The sequence below is a fragment of the Diplotaxodon limnothrissa genome, linkage group LG22 (genome assembly GCF_057381915.1).
Source record: "Diplotaxodon limnothrissa isolate DT_005_m linkage group LG22, D_limnothrissa_male_GT1.1, whole genome shotgun sequence".
In the NCBI taxonomy this organism is placed as follows: Eukaryota; Metazoa; Chordata; class Actinopteri; order Cichliformes; family Cichlidae; genus Diplotaxodon; species Diplotaxodon limnothrissa.
Window position 1 is genome coordinate 23,602,079 of NC_140616.1, and position 25,593 is coordinate 23,627,671.

Here is a 25,593-nt window from a genome sequence, read left to right on the forward strand (position 1 = left end):
TGGTTATAAACACCCTGTCTGTTTGTGACTGAAAGAATGAATGCGTTTGAGCCTGCGCCACATGAAGCATGCCGGTATTGATTCAGTCAGACGCTCGCTGCAGTATGCGCTTTGTATGTGCTTTACGGCCTCCTGTAATAGGCTACAGAGTAACTGAAGGACATGCACGTGCCTCTGTTTCCTCTGAGTATTGTCTTGTAAAACTCTTCTATGTGGTAATGCAGTTTTGCCTGTGCTGCTGCCAGTCAGCATCTGCCTCTGCATGCCAAGGTTTTTTACTGGTATGCTCTGTTATTAAAGAGCGTGCCCGAGTGTTTTGGGAAGTGCGCGCCCACAGTTTTGCCAGGATAACCTATCTTAGCCGATAAACACAGGGGCAAGTCTTGTGTGATGCTAAAGAGTAATATGCATTCCAGGTGTGCCTCTGTAATCTCTTAAAGTGCAGTTCTGCATTTGGAAACAGATTGCGCGTCCATGCAGCCCCCGGGCAATTAGGAGGCATGTGTCAACAGTCGACCTTGGCCAAGTCTTAATACTTCTTTGGATATCTCCAGCCCTTGAACAACAAATGACATCACTTCATGAATCCTCAGAGAGCAAAGGAAGAGATGAAGCCCACCCTCCCTCCGCCTTGGACATCGTCCCTTATAAATCGATTAAGTTCAAGTACTGATGGAAAGCGCTACACCTCAAATGGAAATTTGTTTGTCCCTGTGACAAGGTTCCAGCTGAGGTATTGTCAGGGTCCTGGAGATTAGTTCTTTAGAATCGGCCAACAAAGCTGTTAGCAAAATCCAAGTACCTGACGTAGCATTTCAATAGCCAATCCTCTCCCAGCAGGTGTGAGGAAAGTTGTGTTTTTCATCCGAGGATAGAATTCCACTTTTGTCCTTCTTAGTTCAACGCTTTCAGAACACCATAATTGCATTAATGTTTCTTTGGGAAACGGCATGTCAGAAATAAATTATTATTCACAGCAGAGACTATTTTTTTATATATCTTTCAATATGTCTGTAGGGGATATTTAATTTTCTCAGAGTCTACTGCAGGCCAAAGGAAAATAAACAAAGACAAATAAAGAAAAGTAGACCAGATTAATGCATTTAAATAAGTCATTGTAGCCTAACAGCATTCAGCTTGGATTGACAGTCAGTCAGGAGACAGGTTCGCAGTGCATGCAGATAATGAATCCCGATGACTTTGAAGATCGCCTGGCTTCTCATCTGGTGCAAACACGAAACATTGTAGATATAATTGATTTTGTCAATTACTGGCTGGATTTTATCAGAGAGAGATCATTTGAAATAACTGAACAATATGTATCAAACTACAGAGTTTGAGAAATGAACTATTTGATGGTTAGACTCTAGCATAGCAACATAGCATTGGTAGGAAGTAGGACAGGACCACTGGAGTCCAGACCCCGCTGCTGCTGGAAGTGAAGCAGGCGGAGACTTGGATTAGCTGACCAGGATGAGGTAGAGAAGAAGTGAATGAGAGTCTGAAATACAGAGTAGCATAAAAGCACTGAGCTTGAAAGCACAAGGAACAGAGACTTGCTCCCAGAAGGTGGGCAAGAAAATTATTTGACCAGAGTGAGGATGACAGGATTGAAACTAACAGTGTGTGAAAGTGGAAGTGATGGAAGGAAGAGAATGGCAGCCCAAACATTTAGGAATGGAAGCAGATAAATGAATACAGATCCTTCTTATTGAGCATACAAAGAAAATTATCAACATGAAATTTTGTACAGACTTACAAATCCCCCTACAATGAATCCCAGAAGTTAAAATTCAGTATTATGTATACTAGATAATTACTGGTGTTTTATGCAAATTTACTCAGGTATTGAACTTACAGCTGGTGCTGTTATCTAAAAAGGTGATTGCTGCCACATTTGGTGCGCATCTGAAACGTGTTGATCCTCACTCACACTCTATCATCCATATTAAAACAATGATTCAACGATTATTGTCACCCAGCGACACACGTACACAAGGATTTTTGTCACAGGACTCTATGTAGTCCTATGAAAAAATGGTTGAACTAAAGTACGGTATTTTGTTTATGCACAACTCTCTTAAGGGCTTGTCACAGCATTTCAGTCAGGTTGAGCCCTGGTCTTTCACTAGGCCATTGCAACAGTTTGATTCTTTTCTTTTTCAGCCATTCTGTTGAAGACTTGCTGCTGTGCTTGGAATCATGCATGACCGAATTTTGCCCGGGCTTTAGCTGTCAGACAGATGGCCTCGATTTTGACTATAGATTACTTTGGTATACAGATGACTTCATGGCCGATTCAGTGACTGCAAGCTGCACGGATCCTGTGATTGCAAAACAAACCCAAATCTCTCGACCATGCTTGACAGTTGGTATGAGGTGTTTGTGCTGGTATGCTGAGCTAGGCTCTTTGGCAGTTCTGTGCATTATGTCCAAAAAATCTCCACTTTGGTCTTGTCTGGACAATGTTGCAGGAATCTTGTGGTTTGTTCAGATGTTATTTTACAAACCTAAGCTAAGCAATAATGCTCTTTTTAGAAACAAGAGGTTTTTTGTCATAAACACTGAAAATTTTGAAATGCTAACCGAAGCCTATAAAGTCTGAGATGCAGTCTCATGTGGGGTAAATTTGCTCTGTCTGCTTTTGAGAAGATTGGAGCATTGTGTCAACACATATCTGATTGGTTCAGATGAGACAATCACTAAATCCTCTGCTTTTGTAGAAATGCTCACATTCTGATCATTATTTATTCAAGTGGATTTGATTAGCAGCACCTGACTGCTACTTACCCTCTTAATTCCTGTGGAAACAGTAAGAGTGTCACGGTTCTGGGTCAGTTTGACCCAGTATTTTGAGTTGTTATGTTTTGGTGTGTTTTTGCATTTTGGATTCTTTTCTTATTATTATTATGATGATGATGATTATGAATCTATGTTTCAGTTATTCTTGTTTAGGGATTAGTTTGTAGGTTTTGTGTTCTCGTGTTTATTGCAGGTTTAGTTCAGTGTCTAGTCTGTCTCTCAGTGTCGTGTCTGCGTCTTTGTTTAGTGGTGTCTTGTTTCCTGTTTTACTCTGAAGGTTCATGTTCCTGTCTTATGTCAGTGTTTCTAGCTTTGTTCCCCCCGTCTCATTAGGTCTTATTCCTCCCAGCTGTGTTCCCCTTCTGTCTCTAATTCCTCGATGACTTCCTCAGTGTATTTAAGCCCAGTGTGTCTTTGTGTCGTCTGTTCATGCACCCTGTTATTTCTAGCTGCACGTCAGGATTCTAGCCTGCAAGAGTCGGTATTGGACATGTTCATAGTCACTTTCTCCAGTCATGTTTCCCTGCACCTTCATGTGCCGGTACCGAGATCTTGTTCATAGTTTTTTATGTTGTGTTCATAGTCTGTCCGCAGTACTTAGTCATAGTTCAGTCCTGGTCTTCGTTCATAGCCTTTAGTTACTCCCAGTTTAGGTTCTTAGTTTTGTCATTCCCATAGTTTATGGTTTGTTATTTTGCCTTCTGTATCAGCCCTGATTAAAGGCTCGCTTTGAGCTTAGCAAAAGTTTTGCCTCCTGCGTCTGTGTCCGCACCTGGGTCCACCAAACACACTCTCCACACAGTCTGCCCTCGCAGACCATGACAAAGAGTGAACTTTTTTTTTCTTTTCGAAAGCTTTCTTTTCCACATGACTGTATGTAATGCTTCACAAATAGCAGCTGTTGTTAGCTAGCTACACTGGCATTAACATGTGTGCCAACAATGCATTTTCTTCTGAGTGGTTGAAATTGCTTTACTGAAAACAGCTATTGTACCTATGGAAGTACAAGATTAGAGACAATTGGAGACACTTGTGAGCATGCAAACACAGCTGAGGTGAGGATGTTGATGTTCAAGAGTACATCAGTGGGACAGCTCAGGTTGAGCAATTTGAACACAAAATTGGAGAGGAAAGACTCAGATATAGAAAATAGAGGCAAATGATCTGCTTTGGCGACTCAGCAGCTGAACACAGATTTAAATAAGTTGTATATCTGTACTTGAATTAAGACCATTTGCTATTAAAGCATTTTTTACAGTAAGTCCCAGTTTAGATTAAGTTTGGTTTAAACAGCTCAATGTTGACGCAGCATTTCAGACACTCAAGTAGAGGCCTGTTTGCTTGGCGTCCTCACAGGTGCGATGCTTGGACAGGATACCAGAATTTGAATACTATGAATAAGACAAATTATATGTCCACACACATCTGCACATTCTTTATATCATTTTCATGTAGAAGCACATATCAAAAGCTGAGCATAAAAGAGAAACGTGTCCACAGGAAATGTTAAAGTTCAAGCAAAGCACCAGCATTTATGATTGAGTGGGGGGGGACACGATCTGTACAAGGGAGCTGTCTGTTTAACATTTTATATGGAAAATTCACTTGGCATGCAAGACCATCAGACTTGTGTTAAGTTTATGTGGCATGTTTAGAAAACTTGGCCAAAAGAAAATTGTGCTTTTTCCAAAGTCTTGGAAGCAGAGGAGGGCTCCATCAACTTCTGAATAACGTGGCGTGTTGATCATGTGACCACAGACTCCTCTCTCTGACTCTGAGAGAAAGAGGAGTACAGCAACTCTTTCCAGACCCCAATGGAAAACTACTGCTGGAGCTACTGTATTTCCTCCACTGCTCCCCACAACTTTGTGGTCTCTCTCCTCTCTTTGCGTGTGTGTCTCCATGTTTCTCTCAGACTCTTTCTTTTCTTTCTCATTAGCCCGTCTCTACATATTCCACAGACCCATGCCCCCCTTCACTGCCTTACGAACCTTTCTTCTGGTAGGAAAGACTGAGTGAAGAAAAGGGAGGGAGAAAGGGAGAGAAAAAAATTAACTGCTGTTGTTGGAATATGTGTCAGTTGGACAAATAGGCTCCACATGCTTCTCGTCATGGTGCAGGATGTAGCACACTTAATCTACACCGCCTTCATCTTTCTTTTTCCTTCTGCCCTCCTTCCCTATCTCCCCGCACTAACTATATTTTGCCCCGTTCTTTATTGATCCCATTCCTTCACTTTATGATGCTCTATTTTGTGCTTCTCCACTACCCCCGATGTCACGACAGGCTAAATTAGACTTTGGTAACGTATTACAGCGCGGTCTTAAATCCGAAACGCGTTCGGTGTGTGGCGATGTCGTTGCTCACGTTTCTGGTTTGCTGCAGCAGTGAGAATGTTTCAGCTTGGGCCTGGCAGTTTGACTTTATTCCATGGCTTATTGCGGCAATAATGCAGACCAGCAAACTGAGGAGCTTAGCAAACACACACACACACTTATACACACTCATACACGTTTACTCATGCTAAGCTGATGCCTGGGTTACATTATCAGTCCACAAGAGCCAGCATTGAGCATTAAGCCAATTTACTGGTACATACAAGTGTACTGGAGCTTTTAATGACTATCAAAACAGGAGTAAATGGTAAATGGCCTGTATTTGTATAGCGCTTTTCTAGTCCCTAAGGACCCCAAAGCGCTTTACACAACCTGTCATCCACCCATTCACACACTGGTGATGGCAAGCTACAATGTAGCCACAGCCACCCTGGGGCGCACTGACAGAGGCGAGGCTGCCGGACACTGGCGCCACCGGGCCCTCTGACCACCACCAGTAGGCAACGGGTGAAGTGTCTTGCCCAAGGACACAACGACCAAGACTGTCCAAGCCGGGGCTTGAACCGGCAACCTTCCGATTACAAGGCGAACTCCCAACTCTTGAGCCACGATCGCGAGTACCTCACACTAAATTACTGCTGTGTGCTGGAATGTGTTTTGGGCCCTTGCCCATCTCGGAGCATGTGTGGCTATCTCTTTCGTTATTGATTGACTAATTTATATCGCCACTCATGCTTGAAATAGAATCCACTTCTCAGTCTGCGCTGAAGATACACGGCCTCGCCTTCTGCATCTTCTCCTCGGCTGTGTGTCTGCGCGAAACTTTCACTGCTGCTGTGTGAGGGTTCACTGACTGCGCCTCTGTCTTTCTTTCTCATTTTCCCACTCTCTTTTCTCAGCGCCCTACCTCATCTCTACCTAAACAACGCCCATCCTGCCTGCCTACTTCCCTCTTTCAGCGCCACCGCACCCTCCACCCCCACCTCCCATCCTTGCAGTCCAATTCCTCATCCTTTTAGGGGAGCATGGGAGCATGCAGTGGAAATAACTGAGCCAATAAAGACACTGCCAGGATCAATTCACTCCGTGTGCCTCACATAGTTACTGAAGGAGAGAAAGAGTCCTGGAGATGGGCGTAAGGGAGGAGGAAAGGGAGTAGAGTCCATCTTCAGTACGGGTACAGCCATGGATGAAGAGGGTGGCGGAGGGTAATGTGAAAGAAGCATGGTTAGATGAACAGGAGAGGATCGAGAAGGAGGGCATGAAGAAATAAACAGACTCAGAGTCTAGAATAGAACATGTGCTCCCACATGTGGACTCCTCCCTTCCCTTGATGCCTCATCCTAATCCTAGGTGCCAATGACAGAGAGTCTGGCTAGTTCTGGAGAACCTGTTTAGAGAGCTTTGCAACAGGTGCAACCTCTTCCTTGAGACTCTTAGATTTGTTTGCGGCACGAAGCTCAAGAGTCCTCAGCTGTAATCACACTGGATTGCCTCCCTGCTCATTTTTAATTAGGGAAACTCGAGAGAGCTGAAATTGAAAAGCCCTACTTAATTTTAAAAGTGGTGTCCTGTTAAGCAGTATGGAACAGGTGCGTGTAAAGTAGAGGTGCTGAACAGAAGGCGAGGCTGATGGAATAAAGTCGGTTAAACCGAGGCCTCGCCTGTCGTAAATCATGCAACGTTTTCAGACCACCATACGACGCCGGTTGACTAGCTCATTGATCCTCCTTTCCAGATATCCTCCCCAGCCAAGGGCTGGAACTCGGCCAAACCACCCACCGTGCACGATATACGTGTGATGGTAATGTATCACACCGTCACACACACACCTATATGCCCAGATAGACACACAAGGCCTGTAAAAACCTGTCCCGGTCTAACCAGGACAGGCGCAGCAGTCATGTGTTCCCTGTCAATTTGTTTAACAACATCGCAGGCAGTGATTTGAAGTGAGGCCTATTTTCTCTGAACCCCTTCTTCCCCCAAGGCTCCGAATTTTTGTGATCATATCTCCGCCGCTGATCCTTCATGGCAATCTTTTATTTCGCCTTTATTGTCTTTTGTTTCCCATACTTTTTAATGATGAAGCCCTTTATGATCGTGTCTCTCAGGGTTGTCATCACAATTTAGTCCCACCAGGCTCATATGCATGTGAAATGGAGCATTTACATCAATTCTCATTGAAACCACAGTCGCATGCAGCAGCATGGCCTGATTTCCTTGTACGTGTAGTAGAGCTGTGAAGACCTGGAGGAGAAGACAATTCTGTTAACCATATGCAGCTCTCGGGAGAGCTCCGAAACAGTGTCTTTTCATGTATAATACAGAGACTTTCAAAATAATTGCATCTTACTTGTCAATCCCTTTTTCTTGTTATCCTTCAGTTGCTCAGAAACACTCAGAGGCACCTTTGAAGGAAAGGTCTGGTAATTATTATCGCAATTCTCCTCTGCATTGGCAAGTTGCACTTCTGAGCAGCACAGCAGCAGAAAACTTTGGCACAGAAATTATCTCTCCTGAGTAATCATGGCATTTGTTGATGATGGCAAAGTGGAGCAGGTAAATAGCTACAAGTCCGTTATGATGAAAGGGTGTTTGTAAAGCTGTGAAGGAGAGTGCTTAAGTGTCTGTGTGTAAAGGGTGACAGCTTGTGCAATATGTGCTTCAAAGCTTACAATTCCTATGGCAACAATGCCATTTCCCTTACTAAGCCTTTACAAAAATGCAATTAAGTTTTGTTTTGTTTTTAGATCGAGCTTATTCTTTCATTGTATATAATTAAAACTTTAATAGATGCAGAGAAGAAAAGACTGTGATGAAAAGAATTTTATAACAACACTTTACTCTGGAGATTCAAAAACCATTGAATTTTGAGCATTAAACTATTTAACTCTGAAGACTACGGGCTCAAATTAAAGTGATTTGAATTTTTGTCTGTGAATTTGCCAGTAGCCTGTTTAAAGTTGTGCAATTTAAAAACTTAACTAAGTATTAGTTCCCAATATTCAAACAATACCAAGAATCTATTCCCATGCTAGGTGCTCTGCTCTTCAGGGTTCTTTGGCATGAATGTGAACATGCTCATAGGAAAAAAAGTTGCAAAATAAAGTTTTCAAATACCAGGCATCGGGTTCAGATTATATAAAGAGCTGGGAAAAATTATTTGCTCACGTTTTGATTTCTTGGGTTTTTTCATATTTGTCACATTTTAATGTTTCAGACCATCAACACAAATTTTAATATTATAAAATACAGTTTTTCCAATTATGCTTTTATTTATTCAAGGGAAAAAAGTTATCCTAACCTATCTGGCCCTATAAAAAAATACATGTAATTGTTCTCTAAATCACCCTTGGCAGCAAGAATTGCAATCAAATGATTGCGATAACCAATGTTCCCTCTAAGCTGTGCGCAATTGCGCACTGCTGGCACGGTCTCTGCGTTGCGCACAGAAAAAAAATCTAACCTGAATTGAAATTAAAATTAATACTTTAACAATTCTGCTTTGCAGTGTTAGACAGTGCTGCTCCCGTATGGGATTAGAACGATGCCACTTTATCCCATAGTCCAGCCAATGATGCGATTCACATTCGTATATACGCAGCTAATCAACGTCGTTGACAGGCTATGACAGCGTCCTTATGTGCCGACACCTGTGTTTTAGCTGGCACAGCGGCGTGGCTGATGTGGAGTGAAGCAACGTTAATGACAACGTGTACAACCATTGGAGATGTGAGCAGGACAGACGGAAAAATTGACGGAAAAAGTGTGGACTTTATACCAGTTTGTAAATTGTGTTGATAGGCCACGTAAAACCAGAGTTATGATAAAAATATATGCAGTGTTTGGTTTTCTTCCTGAATACTATCGTTGTTTATATTTACTGCGGGAAGAAACGGTAAAAACTGCGTTTTATAAGGAAAACGCTCGAAAGCACTCTCCGCCTGTGAGCAAAAACAAAACCAAAAACCACACCCTTTCCTATTGGTGGAAAAATGTACCATGTCGACCAATCAAAAAATGATATGGCAACATGGCATTTAGTGTTTAGGAAGGGGGAAGTTTTAGGAGGTGACGGCAGTGTTTTGAGATGTGAGAGATTTGCGACGTTTAGTGCAAATCTTGTGTAGTTAGTGTGTAGTGTAGTCAATAGTTTTGTTGTGTGTGTCAGGACAATGAGGCGACTGCTGAATGTTACAGGAGTGATACATCTCCTGTTGTCAGGCCTGCGGGCAAGGCTGGACTGGGACAAAAAATCGGCCCGGGCATTTTGACTAGAGACCGGCCCACCAGGATAAAGATTGGAAATGTGACGTCATTCAGGGGTAAAACCGCAAAGGATTCTGGGAATTTGTGGCAAGAGGTACTCGCGCACGCAGGCTTTCAATTGAACTCAGTTACACAGTGATAAAAAGAAACCCAAAAAAATGGCAAGAAGCTGTTGTATTATTAACTGCAATAGCCGGTCGCATGGCAGCCACGGGAAGCCGACGGGTAAAGAGATCTTTTTTTTTTTTTTTTTTATTGGATTACGTCGTTGAAGAGAAATTTTTTAAGCCATGTTTCCGAAGTAAGAGCCGACGGATGGTCTGGATATACCAAATATAACGTCTCAGAACACTCCAGCTCACATGTTAGTCTGCTGTAGTTAATACGTCATTTTTCTTAACATAATTGGTGAAATAGGTTACAAGCAAGTCTGGCGCTGAACAGAAATTGTCGCGCTATGCTCCTTTGTTTATTGTGCATAAATAGTGAATTGTCCTGACACAATATTGCGTTTCGCTTCTGTTATTACCATGGTACATTGACAAAAACATATACTTTTATTCACAGGATAAAACAGTTGTTTTGTATCACTAATTGTCCAGTGCGATTACAACATACAATATTATTGTCACTGCTACATTTCTGTAATGCTACCAGAAATTATTTCCACTACTAATTAATTACCCTTGAGCTCAAAGGTTATATTAATAAACTGTTAACGAATGTGTATCTATGACGACGATTTGTGAGACTGGTAAACTTACCTTTGTTCGTACGATGGTCTTTCGTTCTACACGGTGCATTTCAAGGTCCTGTACCCATCCGTCGGTAAACTGTACCTGGGCTTGTTGCAGTGACCTGAAGTTACTAAACTTCATGAGTGTATGCACTCACTCCAAGAACCGTATAATTATAAATCTGAGCGTGGTGAAAGTTGGGCAGCACGCTGACGTCTTTTGTCCACTCTGTGTGCTCGTAAGGGTCTGACCCTTTCACTCTGATTTTTCCTCGTATCTTTTCTTTGTCTTTTCGTCGAGTCTGTCTTTGTACGGACCGGCATTGTTCTCCTTTTGTTTTGTACATTCCTTTTTTGTGCGGCAAAGAAAAAACAAGAAGGTATTGGAACCAGAGAATGAACGTTTTGCGGTGCTGCAAATTCTTGCATTTGATGCGGTACTTGGATTGTTTTGCCAAGAGTTCCCGGCATGCAATGCGCGAAAATCACGTGATTGCTAAACAAGGGGGAGGGTGCATTCGGCCTCCTCGGCTGTAATTGGTCCAGCCCAGAGTCGATCATGACCAATTGGCCAATCCAACACCTTTCATTATATATACCCTTCCTAAAAAAAAAAAAAAAAAAAAAAAAAAAAAAGTCCATTGGCCCATGAAAACAAAAAATTGCCCACGGCCCACCAGGCAAATGCCCGGTATGCCCGATGGCCGGTCCAGCTATGCCTGCAGGTATCAGGCTGTTGTTCTCCTTTATCTTATAGTGGACAGAAATAATTTTTTGGAGTGGCACAAATAATTTGTGTGGCATCAAATTTGATGCAGAACAGCTGATTGTTCTGTAAATAGTTTGAAATGTTTATTTAAAAAAACGCCTTGGCTGCGTTTTTAGGTAAATAGCTGCAAGAATCTTTAATGTTAGCAAAACTCAGTTACTTTTTTGAAGAAGTAACTACATAATTAATTGCCCAACAGTGGCCATTATATTCTGTATTTTGCAGACAGAGAGTTACAGGACTCTCTCCCAGACTCATACTCATAATACAAGTCAGAGCTTTATATAAAAAAAAAAGAAAAAAAAGAAAGAAAGTTGTGTTTTCAAAATTGGAGTTCAAATTATTTTTACTTCCAATAGTGTTAACATACTACACAGGTCATGAACAAGATTTTTCTAAATTTTCATTGTAAATGGGCTAAAGCAGTTAATTAAAAGTAGTCTAACATAAATGCTGTAATTTGATTATTTTAATAAACCATGTAACTTGGATGGATTCGATGCTGGCGTGACCACAGTGCACATGTCTAATGTTGCTCGCAGTGGTCCAAGGGACCACTCAGGGAGTTTGTGTGTTTGCTCAGACACATGAAAAATTAGAGGGAACATTGTCGATAACTGTCAATGAGTCTTTCAAAGACCCATTGCTGTGGAGGAATTTAGACCAATTCACCTTTGCAGAATTATTTTAATTCAACCACACTGGAGAGCTTTTGTACATGAACGGCCTGTTTAAGGTCATGCCAAAGCATTTTGACTTTGACTAGGCCACTCCAAAAACATTCTATTCTTTTGAGCCATTCAGAGAAACTTGCTGGTGTTGAGACTCAGGGGCTCAGCCCGTCCTGCTTCATAATCTAAGTTTGCTCGAGCTGCAGGTCACGAACTGATGGCCTGTCATTTTCCTTCAGGATTTTCTCACAGAGAGCAGAATTCATGGTTCCATCAATCACAGCAAGTTGTTCAGTTCTTGAAGCAATAAAACGGCTCCAGGTCATCACACTAGCACCACCATTTATGACTATTGTTGTACTTTTATGAAACGCTGTGCTAGTTATGTGCCAGATGCTTTTGTCTTATCAGTAAAAAAAATTTTCCAAAAAGATTATTAAGATGTTTTTTGGGACAAGGCTTTGTGTTCTTTTTGGTCAGCAGCGGTTTTCTCCTTGGAACTTTACCATGGATGTCAATTTTTCCCAGTCTCATGAACTCTGACTTTAACTGAGGCAAATGAGGCCTGCAGTCTTTAAATGCTGCCCTGGATTTATTTTTTTTGGTGACCTCCTGCATGAGTCATCAATGCACTCTTGGAGTAATTTTGGCTTGACACTCATAGGAAGATGCAACACTGTTTCAGTGATTTTTTGATTTAACAGGTTTGGCATTAATCAGGCCTCGGTGTGGTTAGTGAAATTGAGCTCAGCTTTCCAAAACCTGTTAAATCATAGTTAATTCACACAGAGCCAGGTAGGTTTGGAGGGCTTTGTTCCCATACTAAATCAAATCATCATTTAAAAACTGCATTTTGTTTTAACTTCGGTTATCTTTCACTAATATTACATTTTTTGATGATGTGAGACATGAGTGACAAATATTTAAATGTAGAAATCATCCATGGCTGCTTTGGAGTTTTCCTATCCAGTGTCCATCATCACCAAGTGTAACCAAAGAATCAGTGATAAAACGAGTCAGCAACATGTGATACAACTATGCAAAAACAAAGATGAAGAAGAAAAGCACTGTGTCGCGCCATAGTTCTACTTGAACCCAATTCCACTTGCCTTTCAAACTTCAAGTGCTTCTGGGCTTAGATAATCCCATTCTGCTTCTCTAAAGTTCAAGCAGTAGCTAATTTATAGCGCTGTATTGAAAAGGAGATGAAGTGTCCTTTAGGTCTATTTTATCATCTCTTTGTTTCTATTGACTTTAACCCATCAGTGTTTCTTCACTCTTGAATTAACCATTATCGGGAGGATGTTTTAATCTTGGGAAAGTGGGTGTAATGACCACTAATGATTTAATTTTCTGTAACATTTATTCCTTTTTTGCAAGTTGAAAATGAATTCCTTTTCATGTCTTGGCCCCCTAGATGGAACGTAACAAGGGGAAATTGATTGTAAGCTCCTATTGTAGTACCAAGCTCTAAACGTGTCTGTTTCTGCTGTGATTTGGGGAATTTTAACAAAACATTTTATGGGAACTGACTTGCTTTTGTTGCCGTGGAACTCTGAGGAACTGCAGCTTTCAACACTGACTTTTTTTAGCATACCAGCCAAAACACCAGTGAACTCTAGCCACTGTGAGGTGCCCATTGTGTTTCCATCCTACTGTCCATCTAATCACATTTCACAAGAATCACTACTGCATCTACAGAAATGGTCAGATTACAGCAAGAGTTACAAATAAATGTATACAATCACCTTATGATCTTCAACAAAAATGATTTGAAGGGGACTTTTTCACATTTTCACAGGATAACCTTCATGCATAGTACTTACAAATTTCACCAAAACTTGCATGTGCAATATGATAAAGAACGGACTTCACGAAACACCAAGTTATAAGATAGCTTGAAATATATCTTTGCCATATGTTGTAACCACTTGTTGCCTGTTGGCAGTAGTCCTGTTGGTTGATTTGCAGATCACCAAGGTATGGTTGGTTGGGGCCATTCTATCACCATTATATTAGCATCATGCTGATGTGTCAACATATTTTCATGTTTTTAATGGTCATGGTTACGACTGACCATGTGATCATAATACTGCTGAACTTGAACACTTTTGGTCCTGGACATGACACATTTGGGGAGCCTCTTTGACTTATTTGTAGATTTAAATTCTACTTAGACTGTGAAACACAGCCAGGCAATGACAAGAAAGCCTTTTACTTTGTTCCTGCACTTCACACATTGCAATAAGTCATGAACTGTGATGGATTGAACTGGATGAGCAATACATCATTAACATTTTGACTCATCCCTGGAGGTTGGGTAATATGTCAGGATAGGGAGATTCATCAGATTAACTTTTATTGTCTGGTCAGAGCCAAACTTCAACACATCATTTGTCAACATGCTCTGTGAAATAGGGGAAGCCACACCTTTTCAATTCCTTTCTTTCTTTGCTTATGCCGTCAAACCATACAAAGACATATGCACGCATTTGTCCAGATTCCCCATTGGTAGTGGCTGAATTACCTTGCTTTCCACCAGTGTTTTTAGTTCAAAGAGGACACCTCTGGGTAAGCATCTAGTTCAAAGCATTTTCAGCTTCATTAGACAGAAGTGAAACAATTTGAGTGGACGGATGCTACTTAGAGAGTTTTCACATTTTCCTTTATTGTGTTTTTTTAAACTAGGGGTAAAAGCTAATGAGAGAGTTAAAGATAACTACTCAGTAGAGATGTTGACCTCTCAACAGAGGACAGAAATAAATATCTTGTAGATGTGAGCACAGTCCTCTACCTATTCTTCCATACCATCTGAAGGGAGGTACGCATAAATCAAAAGACAAAGTGATATTTATCTGCCTCCTGAACTATTTACTTATTGACAATAAAGGTGGAATTTATGTGGCTGTTAGGACTGGTGTTTCTGGATGGTCAGGGGCTCCAACCGAGGCCACTTTATGGATTGGATGCAATAAAAGTGAGTGATAAAACAATATGGAAGCTGTGGATGTGGCCTTCAATCATAAGTAAGTATGATAAGTAAGTTCATTAATTTTAATGGAGTAAATTCCTCTCCATAATGCACCAACCAGGAGAGCCTAATCTGCATTTCTTTTCCTAATACAGTGCTTTAACCCAGGCAGAATAGAAAGTCTGTTTTTCTGGTATGTCATGAATCAAATAGTAAGAGGTGAGGGGGAGATGGAGGTAAGATGATGGGGTAGAGGGTAAAGAGAGGGTAGAGAGGCCTGGAACAGCTTGCCAAAAAGATTAGAGAGATGCCCAGGGCTTATTTTCCAGCCTTGTGGACAAGTTGATGTCACCACATGTTTGAGAGAGATCTCCCAAAGAGAGAGGGAGAGAGCAGGGAGAAAGAGGAGAGGAGAGGAGAGGTAAAGGGGGGGTGTTGGAGGGAGACTGGAAGAGAGACAGGCTGGAGGAATAGACAGAGACCAAGGGGAGGAAAAAAGTAATAAGAAACCGAGAGACAGACAACAGAGAGAGCAAAGAGGAGGCGAGAGAGGGAGAAAGACACTTGGGATCAGCAGAGAGGGGAGGGGGAAAAAGTTGGACACGGCTAATCTTGCTGTAACTTTTTTTCCCTCTTTCCTTTCTCTGTGGAAGAAGACTCAAGAAAAAAAAAGGCAAGGGGACAAAAACTAGGCTGGATTACATTTGTCTGCATTTGCATCGCCCTGCAGGATTCCCAAGCCGGACCTTGGATCTATACACGCACAACAGCGGATTAATGTGGTCGCAAACTTGTGGATTTATCAGAAATTGAAGGTAAGGATTTTACATGCTCTCTGTCGTTTTAACTTTTCGTTTAAAAAGCGATGCTTTTTTTTTTTTGCCACATCCGCCGGAGATTTAAAGACAAGTTAGTGAAGTGCAGCGGAACTTTAGTGATGGAAGTGTTGTAGCAGCAAAGACTGCTTACAGTGGGCAACGTCACATGGGGATACCATACTGCGGGGTGTACCACACACCAACAATCTGGGATACTGAGCAAAAGTACTCTAAAGTTGCTTTCTCTCAGCGGAGATCATTAAAGTTGTATGTCCTCGGCCGCTCTGACTCGTGTAGTTGTAGTAAGCTAGTATTCCGTTATTGGATTTTGCAAGAAAACGACTAGCTCCTGGCAAAAGTGATGCTGATTTTTCCTTCACATCTAATAAGCCAGGCATGGGCACAGAACGGCTGAGGTGTTGCTGTTTTGTTTGGATGGCATCCAACCCCCTGTGGCATGGAAAAGCCTCCTAAGTACACTGGGGTTTTTTCCCCACTACATGCATATCATTCGAAAAAAGTAATCAGCTTTGGAATGATCTCGGATCGGTCTCTAAAACTTATTTTCACTTCTTGGGAAAGAAAATGAACGCCAGAGGAGTGGGGGCTTGAATACCGCAGTAACATCTGCTTTCCTAATTACTCAGCTATCCCCCATGTTTGCTGGATTTTGCATCCTGTCTGCACCCCACGACTCACATTAAAAAATAAATCCTCCTACTCTTTTTTTGTTTTCACCCTCCTCCTTCAAAATGTGGAACATTTTCCACACCTCCACGTTGTCCAAGTAGGATTCTGGTTTCATTTAAGGGTCATTTTAACTAAAAGAAACTTGCACATGTAAGCTTGGAAACCCTGGTATGTAACAGAACTCTCCTACCACCAGTAGTCTCCTCATAGCCCTGTTACAAACGTTACAAATCTATGCCCATTAAGTGTTGCTCACTTAACCTGCTGGAGGCTGTCTGTGCAATGCATAGCTGTAGGCCACAGGGCGGTATGTTCTCCCACGTATATCTTCCATACCAGCTTTTGTTGGGCCTACAGGAAATTGTATCATCTCCTTGACTCCTTGCTCATTCAGTTCAGCTGTGAAGTGAACATTAGGCGGAAATGTAAAGTCAAGCTGAAGAAAATCGGCAAGTCATCTGCTCTCTCCAGGCTGACTTCATCCACAACATAGGCTAGGAGCCAACCGGGTCATGTCATCAGATTAGGACTAACTTTGCTTCGTTGCGTTTGCAAAAGGGCCGTAGGTGTCCGTGGCATTGGAACTTCCAGGTAGCCCTGAGCAATCACAGGAAAGAGTTTTATGTATTTAGTGCTCAGTTCCTTTCCTGGTCTGATTCACACTAGCAAATATTCAAATAAAGCCCTTGAACACTGCCCAGAATGTAAGACTAGTAAAAACTTGCCTCAGTCTCTTTTCAGTGTTACACAGGTTTGGATATTACCTTCGCTAGTTTGAAGGTTTTTGCTCGGAGTCAGTTGATATTTGGAGTGTTAAGCCCTCGGGGCCCACTTCAGCTACTTTTATTTAAAGTTAAAACAAGTTTGTGAAAAGGTCAAAACTTTCAGATACAGAGTGTGCACGTTCATGTCTTCAAAGCAAAATGCATTTTGGGAAACAGCATGTTGACCGACGTCGACATCCAGCAGTAGTGTAACTAGTATTGTTTGAACCTATGAGTGTACTTAGAACTGCATTCAGGTCAGAAACATTGAGAGAAATGTAAACCTTACTTAGAGGGTGAATCCCAGACTTTGATGACTTTGCCTTTTTCCCCTTTTGCTTCAGCATAAGGTTCAGATTTGTGGTTTGGAGTCTCAAAAACCACCAGATGGATTTCCATGACTGATCCATGACTGGTCTGATCTACACACTCATGTTCCCCTCAGAAGTAACTTATTGTAAACTGCGAACCCTCTGATCCATCTGACCATAAATGACCATCATAGGGTCCAAGTTAAAGTTTTCCTGTTGTGTATTTCTACTTGCATGCATTTGTGTTTAGTTCTAAATCTCACTGGTACACGCTAAATGAAGATATTGAATGTAGTAAGCATCAATATTTAAATCAGCATTTTAGCATAACATCTGTATTACAGCTATGCAGAACTGCTATAGACGCTCTAGGCAAGTAGACTCTAGTTTTTTTCAGCCATGCATTCTCTGGAGGAATGCAGGGCTCACAGCAGCCCAACAATTATTTTAGTTTTCTCACAATAAGAATTGACCAACCTTACTCACACTAACAATTAGCAGAGCTGATTTTGAAGCACCTCGTAAACAGAAATTGAGTTTGTGATTGTGTTGTTGAACGGTAGCTTCTGGAGCATGGTGTTAAATGGCTTGAGTCACTGTGTGTGTGCTCATCTGCATAAATGAGCCTCTGTTGACTTCCTATTCAGTATGTCTGTCCACTCTGTATGGCAGCCCCTTTCGCCTTCTGTAGAACACATGTTGTACTTTACACGAATGCACACAGGCGGGCTACCTGACCGATAAGGCAGGGCTTCTGTTTGATGGCTGAATTCCATGTACAGCCTCTTCTCAGAGAGAACTTCCCTTGAGGATTTTGAGCCAGGGTGACAAACTGGCGGCCAATCAGGAAGTTGCTTTCACAACTCAGCAGCAATACCACTCTTGGATTGTGTTTTCTTGTGTGATAGCCTAGAGTAGATTGGAAGCAGACTAGATTGTAAACTGCCCCTATCAGTCTTCTTGCTTCTGGATGCTGTGAGAGACAGCTGGAAAAGCAATGAACCCTCAGATAGTGAATGACAGACACATTTACACCGGGTTCTTCAATCTAAACAGATGCAAACTATTCTAAACAGTGGGCTGTTGGATCACTGTTATTTAATCATCCATGTCTGGGTGGCTAATAAGCAATAAAAGCAATTCTCTTGTCAGGCCATAAAGTGGACATGTTTCATTTAACTCTGTCAGAATGTGTTCCTCTAAACAGGCTTGTGCTAGAGATGTTGTTCCATCTGTAAACAGTGGCAATTGTGATGAAATGCAGGACAGTGAAAATTGCTAAGCCCTGAGCACAAGAGCCTCGGTTATTATGTGAGACTGTGTCAGTGGCTCATTCTGTATGTGTATTCAAATCCATAAAAAGTACTGGTACTACTGGGCTGGGCTGTGATTGTGGATGCTGGTCATTACTTCTGTCTGTCACTCCTTGTCTTTCGGCTTTTAGAGCTATAACAGTAAGACATCTGCTCCTGTTTTCCTTCCTGTGTCTTAACCATAACCAGTGACCCAATCACTCACAGGCCTGCTCACCGAGTCATGGCCGGGCCTGCGGCAAGCCCAGTGGCATAACCCCATCCTGGCTTTACTGTATCTGTTATTGCAAGCTATGAATGCAGTGCAGAGACAGAAATGGAAAGAGACACATCCATAGCAACTTATATCAGGAAACCTATTAAACTGTTTTGGATTATGGCCAGATAATAATAGCAATGAGCTGTAACTTTTCCCCCAGCTTGTGTTCTGTGGACTGTGATGCATTATGCATTATGTACTGTGTGAACTTTCTTATTATTGTGATCATGTGGCATGAAGCCTATAATAATGGCTGTAGCTTCAGACTGCTCAAACATAGCTGTCTAAGGCTTTGATTAACTTCCCACCCATCCGGCTGCAGGAGAAAACACGTTTTTTAACGTATTCTTCTTGTCGTTTAGCTAACTAGATAGTTTCACCTTAATAGTACTCATGCTGGCAACAGTAGTGCCGACAGATCATTTGTGGCTTAGCATAATTGTACAGGATCTTGCAAAGACCTTGGTTCTTAAATAAACCGGTAACCTAAAATAAAAAATATGGAAGAAAAAGCAACCACGCCTGTGCTGTCTCAGGGTACTTGAATTTGTAATATTTCATGCATAATAGTGTTCCTATCATCATGGCTAAATGAATTGCTCCAGGAGCACGATGGTGTACGCAGAATGGGCCAAAAAGTTAAGAGCAAATTGTGTTCACTCTTACCGTCTTGACTACTAAACTATTTTTAGTCAACAAAACCATCATATGATATCACTATTAATGATGACGTCAGTGCTAGCTTAGCAAGCTAACAGCAGCAGCAGTTTAAAAAAAGAATTATAGGAAATACATTATGTTAATTTATTATGATATTGTTTGGTATTTATGTGCCTAATAGTGCCATCGTCCCTGCTGAAAAATGTAGTATTATGTGGGACCAAATTTAATATAACGTAGGTTACGATAGTTACGAAAATGGAGCAGCTAGCATGACGTCGAAGTCTAATATTTCAAACATCGTCTTTTTCTTACTACACTGATTGTAGCGTATGTATTCTCAACAATAGTTAGCAATTTTTAACATATATATGTTTTTTAAAAGCATTTCTTACAAATGAAAATCTTTGGGATTTTCGTATTCGTTATTCCCAAAACAATGTTAGGTTCCCTGTTTGTTTTGCATGTTTTGTTCAGCTTACATTACCTGTGCATCACCTAACGGTCACCAAAATTAGTATCTGCAGCAGAATTTTGTTTGACTCACTAGTTAATATGAAATAAAGAAAAAGCACCACAGGCCTGGCAACACCCCTGTTGGCTATAGTTGACAGTGTTCGTATTCTTAGTTCCAAGTTTACAGTGTTTAATGTAGCTAACCTGTCAAAATTTCTTCGCAGTAAACTGTGCATACCAGCACATTGTGTACATATTATGGTACATGAAAATATACGAAGTGGAGTATTTGAACTGAGCCACACTACTTAAGTCAACGGCTCCCAAAGTGGACTGCATACTTCAAATGAAAGTCTGGGGAAGGTCAGGCTGTCTCTGTTTCTCCAGAACATAATTTGAAGCACCGTCCTCCACCATATTGTCTTTTAACAGCTTGCTACAGAAGTCAGGTCAAGCTGGATAGTATTCACACGCCACATTGTGTAGCCCCAGGGGAGTGTGGGGGTCATTTCTCCTGGCAGACAGCACAGGTGTGTGTTCAGAGATACAGTCTGCTTGCCTGCCTGCCTTGAGGGCCCTGCTGAACCTGTAAACACTACAAAATTATGGGGTCCTAGCACATGCCGAGGGCAAGTCCAGGTCAGCTGGGATGTGTTTACCCGGGTTATATGCAAGTGGGCGGGATTAGCATGTTTATGCACGTACATTCTTGTGTGCGTTTATAAATGAGCTACTGTAGTAAGGGAGAGAGACTGCGCAGCCAAGATATAATGATTATTTCTACGTGGCGTGCATTTTAATCTATGTAAAGTGTAAAGTGTGCGTGTTAGTCCCCATAGGGAAATAGTTCCTCTGCATTTAACCCATTCACCCAGTGAAGCAGTGGGCAGCCGCCAGTGCAGCGCCCGGGGAGCAGTGTGTAGGGACGGTACCTTGCTCAGGGGTACCTCAGGGTAGCCGTTCAGTGGAGTCGAACCGCCGACCTTCCGATCATGGGGCCACCACTCTACCTACTGAGCTATCCCTGCATGCCTTTGTGTGTGTGTCTGTGTGCCTGTTGTTTGGCCACGTGGAAGCATCTGGTACAGCAGAACAATGGCTCCAGTGGAATAGTCTCCAGATGTGTTTGTGTGTTTTGGCCCCTCTGTCTGTTTGACTCTAGACCAACCGTCCTGCATGTAAATCATTTTGCTTTCATGTCCATCTTCTGCTTTGTTGTCTTGCATTTGCTGCTTTGTTTGCGTCAATAATGTGCTTAATGTGCGCATGTGCTCATGGTCAAATGTGGCTATATATATATATATATATATATATATATATATATATATATATATATATATATATATATATATATATATATATATATATATATATATATATATATTAGTTATATTCACATGTATGTGTCAGAGTGTGTGTAGCAGCTGCCCAGTCGAAGGCCAACCAGATGGACAGGGTAATGACTATGATCAGACATTATAGAGTTACACAACTTAATGAGGACCATTCTGGTTAATTCATATGCCACTAACAAAGCCCGCATCATACTACATAATTAACACATCAACTGTGACTGACTCATAAATATACATCAACGTCTATTTAGGAGTCAAGCATAATGCACAGCTGTCGGCAGAGTAAGCAAACTGGGTGGCATGTTGACAGAATGAAGGAGGGATTTGACTTTTTTGACTTTCCCTTTTTCTCTGTGTTTATCCATCAGCTGGTGGCTGGAGTGAGGTGAGGTGGTGTTTTTTGGAGGAGTGAAACCATGTGGCTTTTCTGCTCCTCTCTGGCTCTGCTGGCCATCAGCTTTGGATCGTGTGACCCTCTGGTGTCCGAACAAGGTGAGTCAAGCCTTTCCAAAAGATGTAAACCCTAGTTATTTATTTGCATAGGTAATGAAATGTAAAATTTTGAACAATGTTTTGTTTAACAAAAGGAATAATCTGATTTAAAAAAAAAACCCCAAAACAATAATAATACTAAGAAAAATATCTAAAACAGGAGTGCGCCCTCTTGTGGCTGTGCATAAAAAAGCATGGACACTGTAAATCTAAGAAACAAACTGCTGTCTTATTTATGCTAACCTAAACCCTTTTTGTAATGATTTCTGCCTATTGTGCTTGACTCTAATGATGTTTCTCCTGTCTCTTCGTTACTTTTCAAATGAGCTTTTATGATTATAATTTAGTCTGCATATTAATTAAATTATTTTCATAATTTTCAGTCGATTTTTCATTGATGCTAACAGGTTTGCTAATAGCTAATATCGGCAGATAATATCGACCTGCCGATACATCAGTCAGGCTCTAATCATCAGGGATGATGAGATATTGTTGGGTAATGATTCACGGTTTGCTTAAATAAAAGTGGTTAGATAAAAGCTTACCTGTTACGTAAATAAATATTAAGCTAGTAAGTAAGCTTGCTGCTTTTGCAAAGCTAAATTAAACTAACAAGATACTAGCTTTAGGCTCAGCTTGCATGGACAGAATGTCCCATTGAGCTCTAAGCAAAACAGTAAACGAGTGCACTGGAGAGTTTATTTTTCCAAATGGGTACTGACTGTACAAAAAGAAAATCAAGTGCATATCCTTTGTGGAGCTCTTTTTGTATCCTTCTTATTTATTAAGTTTTCCTGTTGTACAAGCTGTGAACAAAATGCTACTGAATATTAAAGGTCACAAAAAGGAACATGTTTAAATGTTAAAATGACAGTAAAGTTGCAAAGATGTGCCTTTATTGCCTAAAGCAAAAGTTCTAAACAGGATGTGTATCCTCTGACACGTGTCTGTCTGTGTGGGTATGTGCCCTGTAAGTATGAAGGCCCCAAGGCAACAAAGAAAAGAGCGTAATTACACCCTGCGTGTGCAACGCTGGTGGCTTTTGGTAGCTGTGTGGTCAGGCTGTGGCAAAGAGGCGTGTGTGTTTACCATGTGCGGTTTTGTTCCTCTTTATGATCCGTCAGTCATTTGAGGTTGTGTAGTTGTATAGAAGAAACATGTCTGCATGCATGATGAAACGCTAGCTTGACTGTTTGTCGGTGTCGGGGAGAACGTGCATGTGTTACCATGAGTATAAAGTGTGCGAGAAGGACACAGAAACCCCAGAAAACAAGCAAGAGTGAAGAAATGTATTTTCTCCTTTCTTTCTTTCTTTCTTTCTTTCTTTCTTTCTTTCTTTCTTTCTTTCTTTCTTTTGCTTTCAACTGCCTTGCTCCCTTATCGCACTGCTAGTATTTTCTCGGGGCCGGATCTGCGATATCACTTGGGGGGCCGAGCAATCCTCCATAGTTGGCTGAGCTCTGAAGGGAACTTTGTGGAGGAGTGGGACCCCCTTGGGAGGCCCTAGTCGGAGCATTTTAGATGAGACTGAGTCAGCTCGCAGTTCCCCTGAGTCCTTCCTTCCAGTGGTTGAAAGAAAGTGCTTTTTCAAGTGCAGCAATAATACTTAGTCCCAGCAAGCGTCACATACGCACACACACAATTCCTCCGTGTCGTCCAAATCACTGCTTGCTGGTAATTTCCTGACATTGCAGCAGGAAAGCAGATTTAAGTAAAACTAGTGTTGAAGAGTCAAGCTGGAGTACTAGAGTCTAACCAGCTGTCTAGTCCACATAGTTAAAGTCAAAATGCTGACATTCTTCATCATAAAGTATTGACAGTATCCAGTCTGAAGCACATGAGTTATGTATGGATGGTTGTAGCTCCCTCTGTCTGTACCTGCATTGTGCTTTCTTGCTTGTGCCGTGCCTACGTACCGTGTTTTTAGTTGCTGCCTTTATCTCGTTTCCCTCCTTTGTGATTTTTACTGTGTTGGGATTATTTTGCTGGTTTACTGTAGGTCCTTAAAATCAGTGCTGAGATATTCTGAGTGGTCCCCTTAATCCTGTGATGCAAACTAATTTTTAGCACATAAATGTGAATGTGAACTGTATGCTTTGCACATTCAACAGATACTGGACACATAAGGAGGATTTTAAACAGATGTGTTATACACTGTACCATCATTAAAGCACCACATAAGGGAGTATCCATTGCTGATCACCTTATAAAATCGAGCCTGTTTGTGCATCCAGTGAACTTAAAGTTTCAAGGGGTCATTCAGAATGTGACTGCTGGCCTAGTTTGTAGTTCGAGCCCTGATTGTTTAACTGTGTTCTGCAAGGGGGAGTTAAGAAAGCAGTGGGATACTAGATTGCGTTCAAGCACTGAACAATGGATATGATCATAATAGTCATTATTTATCTTTCACACTTCTTTACGCACATGCACGTACAGGATGCCAAACGTTATTTAATCCGAATTGTCTGCGTTTATTGCTGTGCAGAGCTTGTAAATCTGCGTCATGATTCAGTTTATATCTGTGTGTGTGTGTGTGTGTACTTGTGAGAGCATATGAAGTTGAGCCAGAGGCCTACAAGGGGAAAATGAGTGAGCTCATCTCCCTGCAGTGCTGTGTTTTAAGTCTTTCCACTCCTCTGTACTGCAATTTTATCTCTGGAAAATAACCAGGAATGCTCTCTATCGTCTGGCTCGTTTGCCCGACAGGGCAAGTAAGACACACATCGTCTCCCTCTGTCATTGTTTGTTATATTATTTTTTTTTATTACCACCATCATTTAGCTCTTTCCTTACAGGTTTACCTTACATTTATTGTGTTAGACTATCAAATGCATCACCCAGTATGTCTCTTTGCTTCCTATATGTTCCATGTCTTTAATCGACTGAGGAAGTGGAAGACTACCTCTGAGCCTGACTTTCTGCTGATCAGCAGCCTGGTCCAATTATCTTGCAATGCCACATTGTAAGGCACATTCAATAAGCACCACGCAATCTCTTATTCCAAACCACACAGCACATACTCTTGACACTGTGAGCAGACTTGTGACCTCCTTCCTCTGAAGAAAGTACCCTGCCAAGTCTCTGCTGCTCAGAAGACAAAACTAAAACACAGGCCTGACCACAATGAGGCACTGGTAGATAAGGCCACTGCTACTTTAACCTTTGAAAGTTTGTTAAATATCACACACAATGCAGAAAAAAAAGGTCAAATGCAACTTATTTTTACTGAAATATAATAGCAGGTCAGCGAAAGTCGAGTGAATAACTATGTACTTACGCATAGTTCCGTGTCATAATGAATGCCTCAAGGGTATGAGCCTAAACTTGCGTTTGAATTTTCTCCCTGTCTGTATATTTGGAACATTAAATCATCCAGGTGTGATCCTTGCCTGACACGTTTGTACTTTTTAAGCCTCCAAGCTAAATGTAAGCATGTATACATCAAAAAATAGAGTTTTACCTCACTAAAGACCTTTACATGTCTTGAATTTTTATTTTTGGCAATGCGGAGACCTGAGGGGAACACGCTCAGCAGTGTGCTCTGTGACTGCCAGTGTAGTATCATTACCTGCTTTGGCAAGGCTCAAACACAACCCATCAAAGAGGAAGTGAACCCAGCCAAGACCATCCAATCTCTTTAAGACTACATGCAGATACTAGCAGGATCCTGGAGTGGCAGTCATACTCTGTGCTAATTAGCTTGTCAACAAGCAAATGCTTTCATTTGATCACAGCTTGAGAAGAAATGGGGTTCAACTTCCGTAGTGGGTCCACTGCCAAACTGCCTGAGTATGCTACAGTCCACTAAAAAATCATCGATCCTTTGAGTTATGTGGAAGTAGTTTGTTTCTTCCTTGAGTGAAAATACAGATCAAACAGTTTAAAAAGTATGCACAGCATTTATAGCAATAATGTTTA

At 41.4% G+C, this 25,593-nt stretch overlaps 1 protein-coding gene across 1 annotated transcript in view; it reads left to right on the forward strand.

Moving 5' to 3' along the window:
- The first annotated feature begins 15,214 nt into the window (after positions 1-15,214).
- Positions 15,215-25,593, forward strand: part of col16a1 (collagen, type XVI, alpha 1) — an 82,115-nt gene continuing 71,736 nt past the window's right edge. The window contains exons 1-2 of the mRNA XM_085345962.1: positions 15,215-15,372; positions 21,552-21,675. Of these exons, the coding sequence (XP_085202088.1) occupies positions 21,600-21,675 (76 nt within the window). The 5' untranslated portion in view covers positions 15,215-15,372; positions 21,552-21,599. The remainder of the gene's footprint in view (positions 15,373-21,551; positions 21,676-25,593) is intronic.